At 41.9% G+C, this 11153-nt stretch overlaps 2 protein-coding genes across 3 annotated transcripts; both read right to left on the reverse strand.

Moving 5' to 3' along the window:
• Window positions 1-692: 692 nt before the first annotated feature.
• tfg (trafficking from ER to golgi regulator) lies at window positions 693-8746 on the reverse strand. 2 transcript variants are annotated; one of them, XM_077617001.1, is made up of 8 exons: window positions 8580-8746; window positions 7284-7497; window positions 6395-6478; window positions 4783-4929; window positions 3873-4034; window positions 3186-3335; window positions 1996-2085; window positions 693-1723 (listed from the first exon to the last, which is right to left on the reverse strand). In XM_077617001.1, the coding sequence occupies exons 2-8, from the start codon at window positions 7465-7467 to the stop codon at window positions 1290-1292; spliced, it is 1251 nt and encodes a 416-aa protein (XP_077473127.1). In that variant the 5' UTR covers window positions 7468-7497; window positions 8580-8746; the 3' UTR covers window positions 693-1289. The 2 variants fall into 2 exon arrangements, with proteins under 2 accessions (XP_077473127.1, XP_077473125.1); XM_077616999.1 differs by having other exon boundaries at window positions 3873-4040.
• A 148-nt stretch (window positions 8747-8894) lies between these two features.
• jagn1a (jagunal homolog 1a) lies at window positions 8895-11024 on the reverse strand. Its single transcript, XM_077617002.1, has 4 exons — window positions 10884-11024; window positions 10548-10792; window positions 10309-10394; window positions 8895-9947 (listed from the first exon to the last, which is right to left on the reverse strand). Exons 3-4 carry the CDS (start codon window positions 10377-10379, stop codon window positions 9485-9487), a joined length of 534 nt encoding a protein of 177 aa, XP_077473128.1. The 5' UTR covers window positions 10380-10394; window positions 10548-10792; window positions 10884-11024; the 3' UTR covers window positions 8895-9484.
• Between the last annotated feature and the right edge of the window lie 129 nt (window positions 11025-11153).

Consider the following 11153-nt stretch of genomic DNA (forward strand, 5'->3'; position numbering starts at 1 on the left):
AAACTAGCAGTAAATATGCTAAGTTAAATGATATTTCCCTACAGCAAAGCAGTTACATAAAGTAATAATCATAGTGTTTACCTTCGAGTATTGTAAATGCTTCCTTAATGCAAATGTTACCATTCCTTGTAGTCTTTTCCATTCAGGATGAAGAATCTATAGTTTAAGAATTAAAAAAACATAATTTAATTATTTAGCTGTTTCATAGTGTAGAAAATTGTCAATAAAGGACAATCTGTCCAAGAATACAAAGCAACCATTTTTAAATGCAAGGTGTTTTAGCCTTTCAAATGGGAATACCTCATATTCTATTCTGTGTGACGCAGTTTCCTAATTTTGAGAAAATAGCAGAAAACTCATTTTTCCATTCATTATGTGGTAAAAGCCACAAAAGATGAGCAAATTCAGCCTTGGAAACCACGACATCGTGGGTGTTTGATAACTTCTGAAAATGTTTTGTATCAAACACCCGCTGCTCCATTTCCTCTCATTCGCTCAGACAGTTTGACAGGGAAAAACGACCGCACGCTCTGAGAACGCATCCAAGCTGCGCCGGGCTCAAAACAGGAAAACAGAATATAATACAACCGGCATGACGTCAGTATTCGCAAATTTGGAAATTGAGGGGGAAGAAAAAATAATAATAAAAACGCCCAAAACATGAACCTTAGTATTGCAAAATACAAAGAACGTTCTGGGTCTCAATCATTTATTATGTTAACGGAAAAAAAGTTACAATTTACACACTTGACATCTAATCTCACGTGAAAGTGTCATTTGAATTGTATTAGTAGTAAAAACCGGTGATAAGGATAGAGCGCAAAAAAAGTAGTGATAAAGGGAAAACACTAAGGTTGACCCTGCAAATCTGCCTTCACTTAGCTAACGTCCCAAATAAGATGAAAACACCGTGGGTGGCGGGAAACAATAAAAATAAACGACATTTGACGTCAGTTAGCGCAACAGACACCCGGTGTTGTAAGTCTTAATGATAGGGAGGTCATTCGCGCGATGGTGCAAAGTGGGATAAACAGCCTGTTTTGGGTCTTTTCAACTGGTGAAACAAAAAAAATAATTATAAAGGGGGGTGGGGGTCTTGGGTTTTTCGGGATTCACAACACAAGACCAGAGAGATGTTGGATAGACAGACTGAACTCTCCTTTTTCATATTTGGATTTGATATTCAAACGAAGGGGTCAAAAACAAAGCAAAAAAAATCGGAACCGTAAAATCAGTCCAAGGATTTGGACCCAAGTGGGTTTTTTGTATGCGTGATTCACGTGCGGCTTTTACCGGTACCCGGGGCCTGGCTGAGCGTAGCCCTGACCGTAATGGGGACGGTTGCGAGCATACGGGTTGCCGGGCCCGGGGGGAGGGGTGACCGTGCTGCCTGGAGGCGGGGTGTATCCCGGGCGAGGTTGGTACCCGGCGGGCTGGGAGCTGGGTGGCATGCTGTAGTTGGCAGGCTGTGTTGCCTGGGAGGTATAGTTTTGGGGAGGAAAGGCTCCAGGGGGGTACTGCTGGGGCCCCTGAGGCTGAGGGGGATGAGGCTGCTGCTGAGGCTGAGGCTGCTGCTGCTGCTGGCCACCTTGGAAGCTAGGGGAGGGGGCCGGCGGACCGGGGGCCGGGGCTTGGGAGGAGGGCGGGGCGTAGTTTTGGAACTGCTGCTGTTGAGGCTGCGGCGGGCCTGGTTGGGGAGCTCCCGGCTGGGGGCTGTACCCCGCTGAGAGAATGGTGACAAAGCAGACAAAAATGATGCACAAATTAAACTTGCCTTTAAACCTATTGCATTTAAGCCAGGACTTTCCAAACTGAGGGCCAACTTGAAATTCCCTATGAATGCATTAAAATGTTGCCACAACGCCTATTAAGGTGGCGAGTGAGGGACTATTTTGTGTCAATTAGGAGCGCTGAGGAAAAAAAATGAAGCTTTGGCATTCATAAAACTGTGAAATGGGAATTGCTTTCTTTACCATTTGACACCATCACTCTTACCAGGGTACTGCATTCCATACTGTTGGGGGGGTGCACCTGGCTGCTGTGGGGGGTATCCAGCTGTTGCCTGGTACTGCTGATACACCTGGCCTGAATGCAACATGGAGAAGAAATAAAAAAATATTCTCCATTGTCCATTTCAAAAAAATAACCTGATGCAAACAGCCACATTCAACCAATGTGGGTTTAATTTGCTAGTAAATGTAGACAACAAGCAAGCATCCTGTTGCCTCAGGCTGGTTTGCTAGCAGCTCGCAGGTGCCCTATTGGACACAAACACTCCCTCCATAAACAAACATGAGTGGAGGGACGCGTGTGCCCGCTATCAGCAGACACGGACGGGGAGGATGTCGGCTTCTCCCTAAGCAGACACGTCTACATTTGCAGACGGTGACTTCCTGCTGCACTTGAATGAGCCATGACTTCACCAGACCACAGTGCCTACATGCACATGTGCAGAAAGCAGCCATCTCAAAGTTAGTAAGTCTGCCTCTAGGAGAAGTAGCGACAAGCTTGCAGGCCAAAATTGTGTATTAGCATTTTAATTAGCAGGAATGTTTTTTTGGTTTGATTTCCCATAGAATGGCTGCACATTTGATATTAGTAGCAGTTTTCCAAAGACAAAGCGGATGGTTTTAGGTGGGGAAAAACTAAATCTGACCGAGACTAATGCGGTCTTTGAGATGCTTAATTTAGTGAGCTCCATCTGTTCTTATTCATTTTACATAAAGGAGTTTTCATTGTAAATGTATTTAGAAAAAAAATAATAATAACTTATCATAAATGATAAACAAAAGCGCTGATGCAAACTAATTGGATAAAAGGGTTCAAATTAAGCCAAAAAATACACTTGAGGGGAAAAAGGTAACTGAGCAGCAGGTGTAAATTGCAGACCTCTACCACCCCCTGCCAACAGATTTCCTTTGCTACAGCAGAAAACTGGAATCCAAGCATGTATTTTAAGGTCCATTGATTTTTAATTCTATTCTAATCAAAAATAGCATATATATATAGAAGAAATTAATCATTTGTGAGCAGTGCCAGTGGATTCAAGTCCACTTGCAGGCATTTACCAAAAAAAAAAAAAAGAATTGCGTGAAGACTTGGAGTCCAGCTTTAGCTTTTCATTCTGGCCAAATTATTCCAAATGTGTTGCATTTTTCCCCCCAATAAAGTGGATTGCATCTTACCATCAATGCCCGATTGGGGTCCCGGATGCACTCCAGCAAAGGGAGCCTGCGCTTGGGGAGGCAATCCTGGCTGAGGGGCCGCGGACGTGGCGGAAGCAATGCTATCCGGTGTCCCCGAGCGCTCCTCGGGGGCTGCCGCAACTGCCGGCGCTACGGATGGCGAGGAGAGAGAAACAGCTGAGACAAAGCCAAAGTACGGCGATATGAAAACGTTTTGGCCCCTGGGTAAATTCCATTATTGTCCTTTAGGAATCAGTGGGTGTTCACACTGTCTTGAGTGCACACACCATTCTATCATGGTCTTTGTTCACTATCCATTTTTGGTTTGTAATTAACCAGTGCTAATAAATTACAAAAAAAAACTGAGGATCAGAATTGGGTAAAAAAAAAAGTAGTGATTCACATTTTTAAGTATTAACTCATGGGTTGCCATTGCTGGCAAGAGAGGTCCAATTCATTTTGCCTGGGAGAACAGACAGCGATTGAAAGATCAATCAATTTGGATTGGACGTCTTTTAAAAAAAAAATCACTTTCTATAGCAGTTATACGATAAGTAACAAAAAAAGCCCCAAGTATAATGCAAAAAAATATACATCTATATTTATGACTACACAATGGAAACAACCTTTCCAAAAAAAATGCAACTTGGTTGGTAAATAGCGGCTCATTAGGAAGTCAAACAATACCTGGTGCCTGGTCCTCGCTCAGACCGAAAGAGGAGATGACATTCTTGCTGACTTCATCCTGGTTCTTTAAGGGATCAAATGCGGACATACTGGCCGCGCTGACCGGGGTCACGTGCTTGGCCGCGGCGTCGGTCGTCACCACCTTGCCTTCGCGTCCGTCAACTGTTTCTGATAACAGGTGTCCGTCAAAACCAATACGACAAAAAAAAAACCAGACGATACCGATGCTAAAACAATGCCCTTTCACCGCAGTGACCTCATTTTTATGTATGGGTATTGAAATTATAGGTAAAAGACGTGCTTTAAATTATTCCGCCAACTGGCAACTGTTGATATTTTCCAGGTTATTCTAGTCAATCCTATAGACGAGGTTCTTTTGGCGCTGCCGTTCTTTACAGGGTGCTTCGTGGAAAGTGTGACTCAGACAGGTCGAGGCAGGCCTCCAAAAATAAAATCCTCCACTTGTCTGTGCCATTTGCAGCGGTTTGTGTGATGCCTTGCAGCCAATAATAATGCTTTGTAAAAAAAACTTTTATGCGGCCACGCTTGGCACTTGACTCGCAAGAAGCGAGATGCCTTTCGTGCTTTCATCATTTCAGCCGCACTGTTTCCGCCTGGTGACGGGATAAAAAAAACTTTGCTTCATGGAGCCAGTCGTATTTTTAAGATTTCTTCCCAAAAGGGGATAACAATGACACAAAGACAACACTTCTTCATTCTTACGCAAACCGAATCAATACGCTCAGTGTTTATTTTGTTAGTTTTTTTTAAAGGTTTTCCTTCCAATGTGTTAAATGTTTTACCAGCAAAATCTGAGCAGGGCATCGAACCATTGCTGCCAACCTTCCAAGTCAAATGGATCGCCAGGGAGTTATTATTTAACAAAAATACAGTTTTCTGTGTGTTTTACCGCTTTCTAGTGCTGTCGCGGCCATGCTGGGCTCCACGGGGGGTTCAAAGTGATCTAGCAGGGTGTTGACTTTATTCCTCAGCTCGATGAGTTCCCGGCGCAGGTACTTCACCTGACTGGACTCCAGTGGCCGAGGCTGACCGTTCACTGTCAATGACAACAGATAAAAAAATGCATGCAACTGTTAAGAAGAGTGGTGAATTTTCTAAACATGAATAAAAAGATGACCTGTATAGACAATGTGAAGACTTTACCATGTGACAGTTTGGACTCTGGAATTAACAACTCCACGTAATTTAATTTCTGTTGGCATGTGTAAAATGCAACAATTGATTCAACCTTCAGTGTACAGCAATAAATCCAAAGCCCCTATTGGACACCTGCGCTAAATACGACTTTTAAGCACGCACTTTCATTGGCTAAGCTTAACTCCCTTTAAAAAAGCAGATAATGGAGGAATAATTCCAGGGAGAAAAAAAATTAAAGCCAACGCCAAAACTGCCGGACATTCCTTTCTGTCTCTCACACACACATTTTTCGGTTGAGTGGATAATGCTGAACAGAGATGTTGAAGGTCATAAGGCAACGAACGAACGCACCCAGACGCTGGCCGGCCTACTCCAACTATTCCCGAAGCTCTGACGCACGCAGGAGGAGCACTTTCCCACGTGAGGTCTCGGCATGTGATGAACGGGGCTTCGCTTGGATTGGAAGGGATCGCAACTATTTTTTTTTTTAATCACTTTCTTAAAAAACAGATTTCCAGTTAATGGCGGTCATCTGATGACAGACTGACTGGAAGCAGAGCACAAACACATGCACACGTTCCTGTCATTGGAGAAGTGACGGTGCACGTTGCATTGAATTTTTAATCCATTTCAGCCTAACGTGCGTCACACTCACGATAAACTTTAAGACGATCCTTAAAATTAACTATATCGTCTATGCTTTCTGCACTATGCGACCATTTTCTACTAATTGTCCTTTTCCATGGGATTTCGGGTGAATCTGTCGGGAAAAAGGCTGGCTTAAGAAACCAACTAAATATATGACAATAAAATATCTGAGTACCATCTTCACATAAAGCTCCTCCAAATCGAAATGGACCAAATATCACTAAAAAGATTCAAATGGGTCTTTAGAAACACAAACAAAAAAAAAACAGGAATTTGTGATCTACCAAATGAAAAATGGCTGATCGTCACATTGGATGGAGAGCCTAAATCGCAATGGATTAAAATTCTACTGCTTTAAATGACACTCTATCAGGAAAATTGTGGCGAATATGCAAATTAAACCTGCATTTGTTATCAGGTAACTCGGGGTGGATGTGCCAATTAAAACTGCATTTGTCCAACAAAATGTTGGTAAAACTCAATTTCCCAGAGGCATTAAAGGCATTCCAGATGTCTGCATACCTTCAGGCATGATAATCTGCCCAAAATAATTGCAGCCTTTCTGCTTTTTATGAACATTCATCCATTCGCTGAACTCGGGGAAAGAAATTTTCAAGTCAGAAGTCTGGTTTGACTGGAGGCCATGCTGTGAATGAAGCAAGACCTGGACTGCCATCTAGTGACCAAGTGCACCCCATTAAATCATATGAACTTACCAAACAAAGTTAACTTGAGTATTCTACTGCACTGGATGGCGAAGGAGAGGTCGGAGCTGTCAAAGATGGTGATGAGGTCATCATCTATGAAATAGTTTGGACGGAGGAGATAAGTGTGCAGCAAATCAGGGGGAAAAAATGACAAGCAAATCAAACAAAGTGTGTAGTATTAGCCATTTTTGTTGTTAGTTTTGTGGAATTCAAGTGGTTCTTGAATGTTGAAGTATTGCAGAAATTAAAATAAATTTTTTTGGCATATTAGCCTTAAAACCGTTGAATTTTACAATTTCTCTTGCATAAGCCGCCCCTGATTCCCAATTTTCACCTCCATATTCATGGTTTTATTAGAGAGTACAAATGTGTGACTTTGAAGGGAAAATCTTCAGAAAAATCATCGCATGTGGCATTTCTGAGATAGTGTATAAATCGATTGCTGGATTGCACATTCCTCAAGGGTGTTGCCTGCACGTAGACAAATTCAAAAAGGAAGCCATGTGAGCAGTACAACCAGAAAGTGTGTTCGTAGTGGTCTAGTTTGTCCTCGATGGCGGCGCCCTGAGCGAGCAATGGCAGGCACAAGTGAGTTTTTTCACATTTTATGCAAGATATGTTTTTTTTCTTGAATTTCATTCATAGACATCAAAATTAATTTTGTTAAGCGTTATCTGTTTATCTTTTCTCTATTTTTAAATAAAGGACCGTATCGGCCGCATTGTCTCGCGTTATGGCGTTTAGTCTTTGTCACCTTGCAGTTTCGTGCATGTCAAGTCTAATTTGTGCGCATATAAGCCATACCCTTATTTCGGTTTGCAAACAAAATGATAAATCTAGCCATTTGGTGGACACTGAACAATCAGTTTTGTGATGCAAGGGAAAAGAGGTGACCCACCTTCATCCTTGTACTTGATGGTCACCTCATCGTTGCTCTGCAGTTTGCCCCTGAAGACGCGCTGCATCATGAGCACCAGCTCATCGTAAGTGATGTCCTCATTGTGGATGGGGATGCGTCTGATATCATCACCAAGTTGGGCTTTGATGATCAATTTTCCGCTTAGGTCGAGCTGGCCGTTCATGGTGTCGCCGTCCTAACTCTGCTGCACCTCCTGACGGGGTTGGACCAACAAGAACATTTTATTTATACAGATCAACATATATAATCAGTTCTTCATATCTAAGGAGAACCAAGTAAAGTCTATCTTTGTAGGACAATTACTTTTATTCATAAACAATGTATTGATGTATATTCTTGTTAATGTTAATGGTCTCAAGTCTCAACTTTTAAATGTATGCTATTGTCCTTGAAAGGGTTAAGAAGGCATCATTACCATTTGAGTTGTGGAGACTAGTGTGTGATAATGCACAGACTTTGACCCAAAAGCTGATAACATAATTAACCGTGGTGACGAGTAACGTATAAACTGTTAAAGTGACCAGGTGGCAATTGGGTTCATTGGGGACGGTGCTTTAAGATCAACTATCCATCCAGTGGTCCATTGTAGAGAGACGCTTAATGTTGTGTCCTTGCCAGATGAATAATTGCCTGGATGCTAGGGATTGTGCCGTGGCTACCATTGACGTTAGCAGCAGGCGGTTGACCTCCATCCTAAATCTAAACGTCCTAAATATCCACGTGAGCTCCGTTGGGCAGGGAATGTGCGACGGACAACAAACACAATGACGAATATTGACGCCCCATGTTTAACCGGGCGAGTCATCCGATCGTACAAGAAAATGTGCCAACCATTTATGAAGGCGAAAGTTGGCTAGGCCGTTCTCGATCCAAGGCCGACGATGACAGCGAGAAACTGCTTTGAAATGCACAACTGTGAAATACGAACGTAATAAACAAAACAGCAGAGTTTGATGAATACGTTGTCCATAACAGGAGATAAATGTCAATTAAAATCAGGCAAGTTCGGCGGAAGCCGATAAATTCGGTGACAAGCACACGCGTGTAATCGCCTTAAGAGCTTATTATTGTAACTATCAACAGTGTTATATTGATTAATAATGAATAATTTCCTACCCCAACACCTGTTTAACAAGCTAGGCTGTTAGCTCGCCGAATTGCCAACGTAACGCTATCCAGCTAGCTAGTTAGCCACATATATCGACAAATAAACCTCAAACACGTGACATTAGGTTGGACACAAAGGAGTTGGCAAAACGTTTGCAATGTTTCTACCTGATCCCGACGACGTGACCACGTTGTGTTTCAAAGTTGCCCCAAAACTGCGATGACCGAAAGCGGGTTGCTCGCCTAGCAAAAATTGGGGGCCATCAGCATCAGGAAGTGAAGTCAGTGCCGCCCCGGCCTCAGCTGTCAACCGGTACGTGGCAGTCACATTACGCATGCGCTCAGACAAACATCGGCGTTTGAGTCACTCGTTTAAATATTTGCCAGTTTATAAAATATGGAAAAAAGTATTAGTTAGAACATTTTTTTCATAAATAATAAAAAATATGGATAATAATATTAGGCGTATCCTGTTATTTTTGTAATATAACTTTTTATTTCCCCAAATCAAAACAAATTTGGTAGTTTTGAATTGGCAAGTTTTAAACTAAACAACCATTCGGATCGCTCACTGAACGTCTCATACACACGCACACAACTGAACAGCGCGCCTGCCCTCTACTGGCAAGGTCAGAAACTACAGGGAAGATAAATCCGCAATTAATCCGCCCTGAGGCAAAAAAAAAGTGGACAGTGGTTCCATGTAATTATGACTCATTGCGGTAATTCATTCATTAATTTATCATTAGAAATACATTTAGAAATTGAATAAAATAATTACTAAGAAAAATAGAAATACACTGGTTATGGCCCCAAGTAACACATTTTTTTTTTTATTGGACAAGAGCAAAAAGTGTTGGATCATATTATTAACCGTATCATTATTGCAAATAACTTTATCAAGTTGTAATGAAAAACTAAACCTTATTTAATTGTAAAAGACAACTGGCGCAGGAGCACAAACAATTCACAAAATTCTTAGAATAAATAAATAATCTTGTATTATTTCAAGGATAAAACCATATCACCAGACTATTCTGTAAACTATATAAAAATAAGTACGTCTCGAACCCTCATTTCTTCTTCTTCTCCTGTGTGGCATTGAACCAGGAATCAAGCAGTTGCTTCATGCAGTAGAGCTGCCACGCATGCACTTGCACGGCCACCACCATGACCAAATACATCACGGTCACTGCGGAGAAGCCAAAGATGAAGCGGTACGCTTTGCCGTAACGATACAGCTGCTGCGCCAGGGGGAACATCTCCATGGCGCCGTAGATGAGCGGCGCCACAGAAAAGAGCCCGCCGCTTATCATGGACAAGACCAGGTAACTGACGTTGTTCCTGGGCAAGGAGAAGCTGCTGCACAGGAGGGGCACGGCGCTCAGCAGGTAGACGTACTCCCATTGGTAGGGCATGGCCACGGTGTCGTGTGGAAGGAGCTTTAAGTGACTGATGGCCACTTGGGCGGCCACCAGCAGCCAAACCAGGAGATGGATCACGTTCAAGCGACGCAAGTCCGACTTTAAGGAAGCGCTGAGACATGAACATCACGCTTTTGGTTATGGTGTGTTCTTATTCCCGACTGTCAGTAATAATTGGCGTTATCTTTTTCTGAATTTTCTCCTTTGATTGTCGTGATAGTTGAACTAATTCTGCAGTTTAATGCCTTTCCTTTTACCCAAACATATTAAATGCAGTTTCTAAATGATCATTTTATTTTGCAAGAGGAGATAAAATTCTAAAGTAATACACAGTCTGATAAAGTAAGGATGCTTTTGTACTCCTCCTTCATCACTTCAATGAAATATGGGGGGATTTCAAGGGGCATTACGTTTTCATTTACTTCGTTTTACCGTTTGTTTGTAATATTTTAGTTTTTGTGTGTCTCACTTACCTCATTTGGAATTGTTGAATCGCTTTGTCTTTAAATTTAAATTCATTTCCACTGCCGACACGTGACGTCATTTTGAGGACAAATACCTATCGTCAAAACGCATACAGTATTTATCTTAATATTGCAGGAGAAAATGCTCAAGCCCTTTCAAGCTTGATAATGCTGCTAGCATAAATGTTTAGCGTTAGAATTTTACTCAACCTAAATAAATGGTTATATTGCTTGTTAACAATACTTACCGGGTGCGTATTTCCGATGATCTGCGCCGTTTTGTAGCGTAAACCACGAGTAAACAAAATATCTTGTGAATCAATGGGCTGGAGTACCGAGAGCTGTACGCATGCGCATTTTCTCTTGCGGTAACATCCATTAGTTGTCTCTTTCAACAAATCTATAATTTAGCGCATGCGCAGTGGGTTGGCAGAATCACTGGCAAGCGAGATATTTAGCGGCCGAAATCTCCAATATATGAACACGTTAAGGTCTGGAGAGGAAAATGGGTTTACAGAGAATACTAACATAATATAATTGCCGTCAATAAAATCAAACACCGAGCAAGAGTGGTCCATACGTACAAAACAATTCAACTCCATGTAAATAACATTGCTTCTATCCAGATGGTCCCATGATGCAACGCGACACAAATGATCTTCCTATGGAGCAGTGGAGATTCTATGTACTTTATGTCTATGGCAACATCAGCACCTGATTCTTTGATTGTTCCTTAATGGGCGTGGCTTGTTCCTTTCCGTTTTACATTAAAATAGGGATTTTGGCTCTAAAATATAACTCAATTCTAAGATAAGAAATAAATACTTTTGTGGTAATTTTCAGTAACATTTTAT

Source organism: Stigmatopora argus, chromosome 13 (genome assembly GCF_051989625.1).
Source record: "Stigmatopora argus isolate UIUO_Sarg chromosome 13, RoL_Sarg_1.0, whole genome shotgun sequence".
NCBI classification, from domain to species: domain Eukaryota; kingdom Metazoa; phylum Chordata; class Actinopteri; order Syngnathiformes; family Syngnathidae; genus Stigmatopora; species Stigmatopora argus.

Coding starts and splice junctions, on each gene's coding strand:
- tfg (XM_077616999.1), bottom strand. CDS start 7,467: ATGAACGGCCAGCTCGACCTAAGCGGAAAATTGATCATCAAAGCCCAA. Junction 4,930..6,394: donor ACTCAAGTTAACTTTGTTTG/GTAAGTTCATAT, acceptor TGTCATTGACAG/TGAACGGTCAGCCTCGGCCA. Junction 2,086..3,185: donor ACCCCAATCGGGCATTGATG/GTAAGATGCAAT, acceptor TGTTGCATTCAG/GCCAGGTGTATCAGCAGTAC.
- jagn1a (XM_077617002.1), bottom strand. CDS start 10,379: ATGACGTCACGTGTCGGCAGTGGAAATGAATTTAAATTTAAAGACAAA. Junction 9,948..10,308: donor ATTCAACAATTCCAAATGAG/GTAAGTGAGACA, acceptor TTCATGTCTCAG/CGCTTCCTTAAAGTCGGACT.